At 32.9% G+C, this 13100-nt stretch overlaps 1 protein-coding gene across 3 annotated transcripts in view; it reads left to right on the top strand.

Annotated features, from left to right (window-relative positions):
• Nucleotides 1-13100, top strand: part of GRIA2 (glutamate ionotropic receptor AMPA type subunit 2) — a 177152-nt gene that overhangs the window by 108091 nt on the left and 55961 nt on the right. For all 3 annotated transcript variants that reach the window (XM_074229062.1, XM_074229061.1, XM_074229059.1), the window contains one exon: nt 1839-2000. In XM_074229062.1, coding sequence (XP_074085163.1) covers nt 1839-2000 — 162 coding nt within the window. The remainder of the gene's footprint in view (nt 1-1838; nt 2001-13100) is intronic.

Here is a 13100-nt window from a genome sequence, read left to right as displayed (position 1 = left end):
AATTTTCTTGAATCACTTTCCTTTTTCTTCCCAGTTTTTCCTGTCTCTCTTACTTGTTTTGCAAAATCTCTTTTGAGGTGTTCCATGGTTTGAAACCAATTCATATTTTTCTTGGAGGCTTTTGATGTAGAAATTTTGACTTTGTTATTTTTTGAGTGTGTGTTTGTGTGTGTGTGTGTGTGTTTGGGTCTCTCATCATAGTAACTTTCTATGATAAGATTTTTTTGTCTGTTGTTAGCTTATTTATGAATCTATTCCTTGATTTTAACTCTGTTGAAGTAGGGGTCTGCTTCCAGGATTGAAAGTGCACTGTCCCACACTTCAGGGGTTTTCAGGGATTCTTCTAGGGACCTGAAGTTTTCATTTCTTCTAAGATGGTATGACCTAAGTAGAGGTGTGTTTACTATTCTTCTGTCATGTGTTCTGGTTTGTGAATGACCATAAACATTCATTTTTGTTCTTAAACTTTGAGGAGAGTAATTGCTCCCCCATGGCTGCTAGTTCTAGTTTGCTAGTGCTCACCTTTACCCTGGGACCACCACCCAGGTCTATAACCTAGATCTGTGTTTGGATGAGGCAACAGAATCCTACCTCAATGCTAGCAAAGAGAACCCTGTAGTCTTGTGATCAGTTGTTCCATCCCCTTACCATCTGAGGGCTGAGAGCTATAGAAGCAATTCTGTTGTTGTTTTATCTATCATCCTACACCTGCTCCTGGTTTTCTGGGTCCCAGTCTGTACATGGGGAGACCTGTGTTAGACTGAGCTCTTCTCTCATCCTGGTGGAACAGATCTTTCCTGCTGTCCTAAGTTTTCTTGGACTGAAAAAGTATTTTACTATATTTTGTGGGTTCATCAGCTCTAGAATTTGTTTAGAGACATCATTTAAAGGTATTTGGAAGAATTTGGGGAAAGATTTCAAGGGAATACCTGTTTTTATTCTGCCATCTTAGCTCTAAGTTCAGAATTCCTAATTTTATTTTATCAATACTTTATCAATACTAATTTTATCTTGTCAAGTATGAAAACCTCAGGAGAATTTTTCTGGATTTCTGATTCAGCTGCTGGTGCCTTATTTTTTAAGGTTATCTTTCATTTACTCTGTGTATCTTTTACATACCCATTTATAGAAATGTTCTTTTGATTATTTGAATGTAAGGCTGGAGATAGTTTTGGTTTGTTTTTATATGCCCAGTGCTAAGCACAGTGACTGTTTGATTGATCGATTAAGATCTCCCTAACTTCAGCTTTGGCAGCTGGGTGAACAGAGTGTGGGACCTAGAATCTGAAAAACCTGTGTTCATTTCCATTCTCAAGACACTCAGCGTCTTTGTGACCCTAGGAAAGTCATTTAAGCTCTATTTGACTTAAGCCATTTGAGAAGGGAATGACAACCCACTCCAACATCTATGCCAAGAAAACTCCATGGACCATAACTGAACAACAAGACCTGAATTTATCTACTATATTCTAAATTTCCACTTATATAACCAAGCACCATACAATGGTGTATTATGAACTCAGAAAAACAAATAAGAGAGAGAGAACTTGCCCACCGTGCACTTTTGATAAAAATTGATGGAACTTCAATAACAAGCAATGAATAGACACCTAAGTCAGCAATCAATCAATAAGCATTGTTGCCCCACTGTGACCTTGTGTTCAATGCTTATATGAATATAAACTCATAAATACACATGATATTTTCAATGAGCTTTGCCATTTGTGTTGCCTGTGCTGTGAAAGATGTAGCCCCATAGCAAGTGTGATGTGACTGGGTAAATTTTGACTTTGTGCTTTGTCTAGAGTGACTAAATTTGCATTGTATTCTCTGCCTAGGGATTTACTGATGGAGATTTATCAAAAATTCAATTCGGAGGAGCAAACGTCTCAGGATTTCAGATCGTTGACTATGAAGATTCCCTAGTGTCCAAGTTTGTACAGAGATGGTCAACACTAGAGGAAAAAGAATATCCTGGAGCTCACACAAGTACAATTAAGGTTGACTTCTTTTTTTTTTTTTCTAATAGTTTCCCTATTTGAGTCAGTGGGAGGCTAAAATGAGCTTAATTTTATTTATGGTCTAACATTATGGGATGGGTTACCACTAATTGTGGACAGTGTGATTTTATGATTTTATTCCAATTGCCTTCACTGTGATTACTTGCAGAGAGAGGGGAACAAAATCAATTATAAGAAAAGATCATAAAATGGCAAATATCTTTTATTCGACCTCTATTTTCTGTCTGGTGATTTGATTTCCTGCATCACTGGACTTATGAAATTAAAGTACATGAGTGCCCTGTACCTTGCTACTTTCATTCATTCATTCATTCATTCGTTTGTTTACTTTATACACACATTCATTTGCATGTTTATCCATTTATTCATTTGGATAGTTAGTTGTAGCCGAGATTTGTAGATAGCCTCTCATTGAGGAAATTCCCAGAATCATGAAGATCATTGACTGTTCTGTAGCTCGCATTATAAAAGCTTCCTGGAATTCTGGGTTAAAATGATTTGTCAAACATTTTGAGGGGGGTGGGAAGGGAACTGAAACAGGTTTTCCTGATTTTAAGACCAACTCCCTCTTTTCTAAGCCTTGCATATTCTCACTTATTTTCATAAGTCTACATAATAATAGTAATGTTTCATATTTATATAATACCTAAACGGTTGCAGAGTACCTTAGATACAATATTTTTCCCCACAGGGCTGATAATAATTGTGTTTTAAGGATGAGTGACTAAGACATTAAATGAGCTAAGATCATAGACTAAGTATATGACACATTAGAAGAAAGATCTTTTTGATTCTAAGAACAGAGCTCTAAGCTTCCTTATGTCATAGTGGGTGGATTTTGGCAGATTGTGAGTGATGTGATCTAGTAGCAGAAGGGAAAAAATCCATTTGGGCTATCCACTTTTCATATAGATGAATTGCACAATGCAAAGGGAATACAGAGTGCATATTTCCTTGTGATAATGTGATCCCTGGGGATCTTTAGGAGATAGATGAATCTTTGCCTGGCCTCATTTAGAAAAAGATACTCCTTCAATCCACTAACCAACTAACCAATCAATCTGCAAATGATTGTCAAATATGTGCAAAGCATAAAAGCAAAGTTTGGCATAATAAATGATACTTGGATGAATCATAAATAATCAATCTCTCTAGTGAAATCTTTGTTTTGCACAAAAGTAATTAATCCAGTGGGTTTACATGTTGTGCATATTTATTATGGACATATATATATATATATATATATACGTCTATTTAAAATCACATATCTCTTTGGTCATTAAAGATTTTTTCATCATTCATTTATGTACAATAATCAAATAATTTCTCCTTTATTGATATACCTTTTATGCAACTGACTGTCTAGACTTTGAAAATAGATATATATTTTATAATATTGAAAATTTTCATAATACCTATAATGGTTTATTGGGATGGAAATGTTTCTTGAGAACTAAAGAGAATCTGCCTATATATGTGTATATACATTCAATATTAATATAAATGTTTAATATATTTATATAAAGAATATATATGAATATATGGGTGTATAAATTAATATATATACATACATACAAATAAAAGTTTATTCATTATTCCTAATGCATATTTAATATTCTTTTTTTTACTTCCTGAAATTATTTTGACAAGATTTCTAAGCAGTTATAGAATCATAGAATGCTTTAGTGGAAGGAATCAAAGGTTATTCAATCTAAGCTTCTCATTTTATGACTGAGGAAATTATGGTTTAGAGAGTTAATGTGAATCACTGTAAGTCCAGACATGAACTCCAGGCTCTTAATTAAAACTCTAAAATGATTCCACTTATATGCACTTGAAAATAATTCTTATTTTATAGCTAAGTGAATATATAATTAAGTTAAACCACACGAACAGTTCTTCCTCTTATATGCAATAATTCCTATTGTATATTTAAATAAGCATAATTAAAATTAAGTCAAACTATATTTGAAAATATTTACTTACAAGTATGATGCTATGTTTCTCCCCAGTGATAAGTTATTAGTAACTCTGCATATTAGTAATATAAAAGAAGCATTGATTTAGAGTTATGTGTCATTTTAAAGATCATTTAGACCAAACACTTTCACTTCATAGTTGAGGAAACTAACCACCAGAGAGGTTCTTAGAATCATATAATTTGAAGACATATTAGAGGTCATTGAGTCTAATCCCACCTTATTTTTTAACAGATAATGAAAAAAAAAGTCACAAGGTAAGTGGCTCTCTTAAGGTCACACAAATGATTACTGGCACAGCAGGAATATGAAACTCAATTCTTTGCTTTCAAATGTAAGATTCTTCCCATTACATCAATACAACACTGGACCTGAAGTTAGAAAGACTTGATTTAAAATCTAGCCTCAGTCACTTAGTAACCATGTGATTCTGGGCAATCTCTGCCTCTTAGTCTTCAACTGTAAAATGGGGATACTAATATTTGGTATGAGAAAATATAGGATATTACTTAAGCACTGTGCCTTACTCATAGTCCAAAAGTGCTTAAAAATGCTTATTCCTTTTCCTTCCATGTGACATAGACCAACAATAGACTATAATTCTACAGTCTTGTCCTCACATACTCAATAGTATCTAGGAAAGGTGTCAGAAGTCAATTCTTGGAAAATCTGAGTACCCATCAAAACCACTCTTCCCTGTGCACAAGTACCTTCTCATTCATCTTGACGTTATAGAGAGCAGGACTACTTAACCTTTTATTTTGCAATTTGGGATTGTGTACTTACTCAGTCTAGAAAAGTTGGGAGGATGAACCCAAGATTTTTCAAGGCTGAGAGAACCAACACTTTGGAATGTATGTGGAATACTTCTACTATCAAGCAGAGGGTCAATGTGCCATTTCTAGTTACTGAAAAGCATAGACAGTTACTGGCTCTTGAACTTTCTTCCATTTATATGTGTGTATGTGTATGTGTATGTATATATTTATATATATATATAAATATACATACATATATATTCATATATATATATATGTATATACATATATGAAGGATGTGAGTTTGAATCCAAACCATGCCATTTACTACCTATGTGCTGTTAACTTCTCTGATCTCTAGTTTTCTTATCTGTAAAGTGAAGGAGTTGGAGTAGATGACCTCTTTAAAGTCTCTTTTAGTTCAGATTTATGATTCTAATCTGAGACTTTTTTCAGTTAAATTCACAATTACTCCTGTGGAAAATAAATTTTATAACATGAATTTGAAATTTTTTTTAAAAAATAACTTTGTTTTATATCTTTTTTGTATGTTTCATTCTTATGAATATAAAGTCATGGATTTTTGTTCTCTTAGTTTTTTAAAGATCCTCATCATTTTTAAAAATTTTATTTTTATTCTTCTTAAAAATATTTGTAAAACCCTAACAGTTTTTTAAAGCTGTTTTTATTTTCTGCTATTTGTGGAAAACTTAGGAATGATTTGGTTAAGTCACTTTCACTTATACTCAGCATTTATGATTTTGATAGATTTCAAAGAATCATAGATTTTGAAAGTTTCAAACAACTGAAATCATCCCTGCTTTTCTGTATTCATCTTTAGAGAATAGCATTTCTGCAGATGGTAAATGTGCTTCTGACAACTTAAATAGACATAGGGCGTTTTGGGTTTTTTTTTTTGGCTGTGAGTTCTTTCCATACTGCTAGGGTACAAAGAAGAAGCTTGACTGCTACTTTAGTTTTGTAGAAATTTCTTAATCTGCCCACATGAATATTGCTGCACAAGTCCTTGGATGGAGAGTATATGAATGCCTTCATTTCCAGATGGAAGCAACGTGTTCTTTTCAAATCTTCTTAGTCATTCTGGAGGCTCATACTGTTGCTTGGTATGAAAGTGAGCGAAAAAAATCACTTGAAAAACTCTTGTAAGTCACATAATTGTTGATGTTCTTGATGCATGAAGATAAAAAAATAGAATGGGAGCAGAAATTTTTAAGTAGTGCATTGAATGAACTTTGATGCTAAGGGCTGAAAATAACAGATTTAAAACAAAAAAACACAACCAAGCAAAAAAAAACAAAAAAACCAAGAGACATGTCAATAGTCTTGACTCAACTTGTATACTTGATAGTATACAAATGCCCTGTGACCTTTGCTTGAATGGATCTTCTGTCTCATTGCTGTGTCCTTTTTCACTCATTTGACTTGGAGAGAGCTGCTATCTAGTAGGGGAGGTTCAAAAGTTTTCTGGTATAGTAGAAAAAATACAGGTTAGGATTTGAGAGAACTGACTTCTTGCTTAGCTATGCCATGAATGACCTGTATGTCATTCAACATAGCTCCTGGTGTCTCAACTTTCTCCAGTGAAAGTTAAGAGAATTAGGCTGAGTGATCTCTTATGTTCTCATTACGATAGTCTATGATTGTTTATCAGGATATTTTCAAATTTAGTGTCAAAAGTTTTCAATGTAGATGAGAATCTCCAGTTGGGTTCATGTTCAGGTGGGAGCAGAGGAAACTGTAGTTGGGGGTAAAAAAGTAAGATTATCTTGAACATGGAAGAAAGGGATTTTCCTGCATAGAGTAACATTTGCATAAAGGAAGTCTGCAATCTGACTATTGGCTGAAAAAGATGAAAATGAATCCTAGGTGTCAATGCATGTAAACTGTTCTACTTTCATAGACTAAGGATAAAAGAAGCATAACAAAGATTTGTAGAATTCCTTTTGTGAGAGTAATATGAAATGAGTTTGGTTTACCGTATTGTCTGCCATACTGCCATACAAAGCATCAAATAAGATGTCTTGTTGAATCATTGATCAGTCATGATTCTTGACATTATCTAGCAATGTAATACTAGTGAACTAATAAAAGATAAGATCAGAGGTGAAGATGTTGTATATTGAGTTAGTTGGATATTGAGTTTTGTTCAGATATTTTCAGTAATGTCCAACTCTTGGAGACTCCATTTGGGGTTTTCTTGGTAAAGACAGTGGAGTGGCTTGTTATTTCCTTCTCCAGTTCATTTTTATAGATGAGAAAACTGAGGCAAACAGGTTTAAGTGACTTGCCCAGTGTCTTACAGTCTGTTGAAGCTAGAATTGAACTCAGGACTTCAGGCCCAATAAATACTCTTATCTACTGTCCTACCTGCCTACCCTGAATTAGTAATACTTGAATTTAAATCCTGCCTCATGCTTACTATATGTTGACTATGGATTAGTAATTGAATCTCACTGAATCTTAGGCAATAATTTTAGATGATATATTATAAATGAATTGGGATTGTTCTAGCAGCACCTGTACTTCCCAATTTTCCCTTGATTTCACTTTACTGAACCCTAAATTTTTGTAGAAACTAGTATTACATTGTAGTTCAATGAATCTGTTAAAATACTTTTAAAGTTATTATCCTAAGTTTTAAAGTTAAACTTTCAAGTCAATAAAATGTTACTTGTTCCTTTAAAGTGTAAATTAGTGACCTAAAGGAGGTTCTCCTAAATTTTCCTAAATTAAATCCTGTTTCATTCAATGATTAGGAGGCTTATTGCTAAAACATCAATACATATTAATAAACTTCTTTATGGAATAGAAGTAGTTAACTGTTGTGCCATTGTTGGAGTCATGGAGATGTGGATTTCATTCTTACTTTAGAAAAGTTCTAAGATTTTGATCTGCAAGTTGCTTAATTGTTCTCAGCTTCAGTTTCCTCATTTGTAAAATGGAGATAATGAACACTTACTTCATAGAATTGCCAGGGAAACAAATAATTTATGTAAAGTGATTTACCAACATTAAAATATTTTATAGGGTAATTTGAAAGTCTTAGCACACAGGGGCAGCTAGGTGGCGCAATGGATAATGCACCGGCCCTGGAGTCAGGAGTACCTGGGTTCAAATCTAGTCTCAGGCACTTAATAATTACCTAGCTGTGTGGCCTTGGGCAAGCCACTTAACCCCATTTGCCTTGCAAAACCCTAACAAACAAAAGAAAGTCTTAGTACAGTTTTAATCTTTAATACCTTATGATGTGCAGTCTTTTAAAAAAAAACACAAAGAAATAACTTATTTATATATCTTTATCTTTATCTTTAGATATAGATGTATATGTGTTAGTGTGCTAAGACACATCAATAGCTTTGATCTGACACTATAGAAGTGGCCCTTGCTTGGATTAGTGTGGGATTCCTATATAAGCATGTTATTACTTTTCAAGAGAGTGAAAATCATATGTGTAACAGAATTCAATGCAGTAATTTTGTGAAGTTAATCTTTTATTAATCTAGAAATTTTTGCATTAGAGTATCTTCTGATATCATTATAAAATGTATGGAAATAATTATGGAAAGGGAAAGATGGTAACTCCTTTGAGTCTCAAGAGCCTGCAGTGTGAGGCAATTCTAACTCTGTGTAAGAGTTACATATTTAATACTGAATTGTAATTTTTAAAGAGTATTAGCTAATTATTATAGATATTTAGATCCCTGTCAAATGTCATGGCTTGATAGAAAAAGCATGGGATTGAGTTTAAAACCTGAATTTTCACACTAGTTTAATTATTGTGTAACCTTGGGGATGGCTTTTCTGAGTTTCCATTTCCTCATCTGAAAGTGCCTATAGTATTATTTCCAAAACTATAATCTGCTATCATATGAACTCAGCCTCAGCAGAATCATTTTATAGGCTATGAACAACAAATAGGACTATCCCTCAATAATTCTTTTCAAAATCAAATGTGAAATGCTTTGAGAAGTAAATTAAGATACAGAAATAATGGTATTAAATGATTATTATCATTATTGTTTTTATTATAATAACTATATTAAGGTGTTGGCAGAGCTTCTACACTGTTTAGCTATCCAGGAAAAGCAGGGAGCATTTCCCTTGGTGGCATCAAATGTGATGGACATAATTCAACATGACATACCATTCTACCAGTATATACACTGTAAAATTAGAAAAGACATTTTCCTTTCTCTAAAAAAATGCAGAGGCAGTTTAAAGAAAAAAAGAAAACCTGATTTACCACTGGCTGAAAAATGATTCACTGCTCTTGCTATTTTTTATGTGAACTCTTATGGGATCTTACTTCAAAAAATAACTTCCTTGCAAGTTATGCCTTTATTCCTTTGCACTTAGCATGTGATATATCCAATCTTACTGTATCAACTACTCCTACTAGCTCTTTCACAGTGCTGGCATGTTGTTAATTGCCCTGATAGTAAGGTTTCTGAGTCACCACAAAGATTATTAGGAATTTCTAAAAGCTATAATTATTAATTATATTAATGAATTAATTTATTCAATTCTATAATTAATAGAGCTTATGTGGTAAAAGTTTTTATGAGTTTTACATTGTTCAACTTGCCTACTTAAGTAGTACCAGAATTTGATTCAATGAATCCTAAACTTAAATGATTTTTAATATTCAAAATATATCTCAGTAAATATATTCTTCCAGGCACCTAAGAATTTAAAGAGATCCAAAACACATGAGCATCTAAATACAAATCTAAAAATCACAAATTCATAAAACCCATCTGTTTTTATATACATCTGTATTTGTTTTTTGTTTTTTAGGTTTTTTCTAGGCAAATGGGGTTAAGTGGCTTGCCCAAGGCCACACAGCTAGGTAATTATTAAGTGTCTGAGACCGGATTTGAACCCAGGTACTCCTGACTCCACTGCACCACCTAGCCACCCCTATACATCTGTATTTATAAAACTCAGAATTTCAAAAGATTCCTGAGCATGTGCTCTATCTAACCATCCAGTTTGTAATCCTCAATAGATGACTTTGTTGAGTGGTTACTGCCTAAAGCATTAATATTTGTTGGTCAACTTTCTGGCAATGGAATTTTCATTTGAACCAGTTTGGTCCTCAGATAGCCAGTTGCCTCTAGACCATATTCTAAGTTTCTTTGCTTGGAAGGACCTTTCAGAGCTTATGAACTACTCATACACTCACAGTCCCCAAATGAATGAAAGATTGAAATTCTGTTATAAAATTGGAACATACTAACTAGATCAAATTTTAAACAACCCTTTTCAGTAGAGTATAAGTTGTTAGTTTCTCTCAGAATGTTATTGTTATGCCTTGCCCTGTAATAGAGAATACCCAAGACTGAGAATAGCTCATTATCCCAACACAAGCCTATTTAAGTTTTAGACAAGGTAATTTCTAGACTGGACACAGGTAATGAATTTTTCTTCCAGAAATTCCTCAATTCTTTTTTTGTTTGGCTACCACAAAAATCATGAAGAGAATCTATTAAACTATAGAGGGCCATGGTTTTCATGTCTCCTTGAAGTATTCAAGTAAGTTCCTAGAGTGCATTTCTTCTTTATATCTTCATGGTCTAAAACAAAGCCTTATATATGGAAGGAGTTTGATTGGACTGACATGTCTTGGTTTTCCTAGACACTTGCTGTGTAACCTTAAGCAAGTCTCAGTTTCCAGAATGTCAAATTAAGGGTTTGGGATAAGTTTTCTACCAGCTCCAACACTCCAGACTTCCATGATCATTTGATTTTAGATACTCTACAAAGTAATGATATTCATTTTAGTATCCTTCTGAGTCTTTCCATGTCACCCTTATTACATCATTAGTTAAATAAAGGCTGCTTCTGCTTATAGATAGAAAATGGTGCAATTCTAGAGGTAAAGCTAAAAACTCCCTTCCCCTCCACACACATCTTGCTCTAAGACAGGACCTAGGCACAATCTTGTAATCTGGTTAAACTATTTTTGGAGTAGGGAAGGAGACACTACTCTCTCTCCCTTCACCACAAGTAGAAACAAAGTAAAAGGCAGGTCACTCTACCTCCCCAAGCCTTAGTTTCTTCAATCATAAGATGGGAAGGTTAAAATAGATTTCCTTCAAGGTCTCTTCCAGCCCTAGGTTCTCTGTTTGCTCCTATGATACTGTGAAAGATAAGATTACAGATTACATGTTGCCTCTGATGATTTGTGAAATTCTAAATTGGGAAAAGTAGTAGAAATGATACCTTGAATTTATATAATGTTGATAACTCAAATCCTTTAAATTTGACTGCCTTGAAATCCATCAAAAAGGCACAGACAGGCAGTCAATAAACATTTATGAATCACTTACCATATGCCAGACCAGGTAGATAAAGGAATACTTGGTGTGGGGAAAATCTTTTGTCAAGGCTGATATGTACAGACTGTGTGACCATGGTTTAAGACATCTAACTCAAAGGGCCCCAAGAAACTCATTAAATCTATATATTGGAAACAAATATAAATCCTAAATAGCTGAATGTATTTTTCATATTATGAATTACTCATATTAATGACTTCTTAGTCTGGATTAAGATAAGTAAATAGGCATATATATATATGTATATATATATATACAAACATGTTTACATACCTATCATATATATATATATATATATATATATATTTAGCTTATGCATATTACCTATATATTTAGATCTATCAGTCTCTGTGTATACAGCAGTGTTAAGATTATGGTCAAAACACCCTATATTCATATAAAGCTTACCACCTGTATATCCTTGGTCTGCAAATGATACACATAGCCTCCCAGTGTCTCTGGAGATTTCTCAGAATGTATTTTTTAATAGCCAATTGTGAAATTCTGGACAAAAATAAATTATGGCTCCATTACAAATACTCCATTACAATAGAATAGCACAATTCTTAAATCAAGTCATCCAATCTAGATAATGTAGGTAAAACTAGATTGTGTGTGACATTTCCTATACCCCACTGCCCAGCTAGGGAGTTCTTCCTTCAGGATGTATTTCCAAAAATCTCTTTCACTTCTAATATGGAGCAATAGACAAATAAGTTGTCTTTGGTGAACTGTCAACTAATTTTTCTTCTAGCTCTTGTAAGATGTGATATTAGTCATGTTCCCTATAAAGATAGCTGAAGTTTAATGAAGATTTTATGCTTTCATCCAGTCAATTTTCAAAGGGCAGATGTTCAAAATGCTTTACAGTAAATTAAAGGTGACCTTATCCCTGACAGAGCTTTTCCAGAAGATGGACCACATTTGAATTTTAAATGAAGACAACCTGAATAGTTTTAAATATATATTTTTCAGCTGTTCAGCTAAGGTGTCATAGTTTTTAATAGTTCTAAGTTCTTTGTGTTAAATTCATATTTATTATTATTATTATTATTATTATTATTATTATTATTATTATTATTATTATTATTATTATTATTGCCTTGGTCATTTAGTATAAGCCTTATAGGAAAAATTCTTTCTGAAAGAGTATTTTAGTCATCCACTCTGCCTTCTCACCCCTGTCTCCAATTTCATCATCTCTTGTTCTCCAGAAATACTTTTAAAAATACTATATAAATTTTCTGGAGAAATATGATTCAATTTGTAATGAGAAACATGATTTTATTATCATTTGATGTGATTTTGCATATCCTTTATAAATTTCACTTCAAGGATCTCTCTTTTTCTTCAGTATATATGATTATTTTACCCCCCCCAAAGTATAATTTCTCCCACTCCCAGCACCCATGCTTTATTTGACTGAATGTTATTAGTTGTGACTTGGAAAAATTAGTTTAAAAAACAGAATTCTAATGAACCTTTTTTACTTAGCTAGGCTACTGGTCCTTGGAAGACATACATATCCATGTGTAATGATTCCTCATATTTATAGGGTAGATTATTTGCATTTTGTTGGAATAGGACTTTGGCAGAAAAGTCTTTATATAAGATTTGTAAAACTTATCAGTACACAAAATTTTCATTTTGTCATACCTCCCCAATTTAATGATATTAATAATAATATTTGAATAATGTTTCATTTTATTTTATACCTTATTATATCACTAATTTATTACTAAAATAAATTAAAATACTCAATTAGAAAATTTATTCTGAACAATATGGTTGAATAACATTAGCCTGACTAGCAAGGAATGGATTATTTTATATTCCATCATCTCTTAGATTTGGCATGGTTATGAGAAATAAAAAAGACTACAAGTTAATTTATTTATTGGTTAAATGTTCACCAACCAGTTAACTACTGGTTCTCATAACACTTAACATGGATTCTGATCATTTGGCTTGCACACTCAT

Source organism: Macrotis lagotis, chromosome 3, assembly GCF_037893015.1.
Source record: "Macrotis lagotis isolate mMagLag1 chromosome 3, bilby.v1.9.chrom.fasta, whole genome shotgun sequence".
Lineage (NCBI taxonomy): Eukaryota > Metazoa > Chordata > Mammalia > Peramelemorphia > Peramelidae > Macrotis > Macrotis lagotis.
This window is presented reverse-complemented; position numbering and strand designations above follow the sequence as displayed.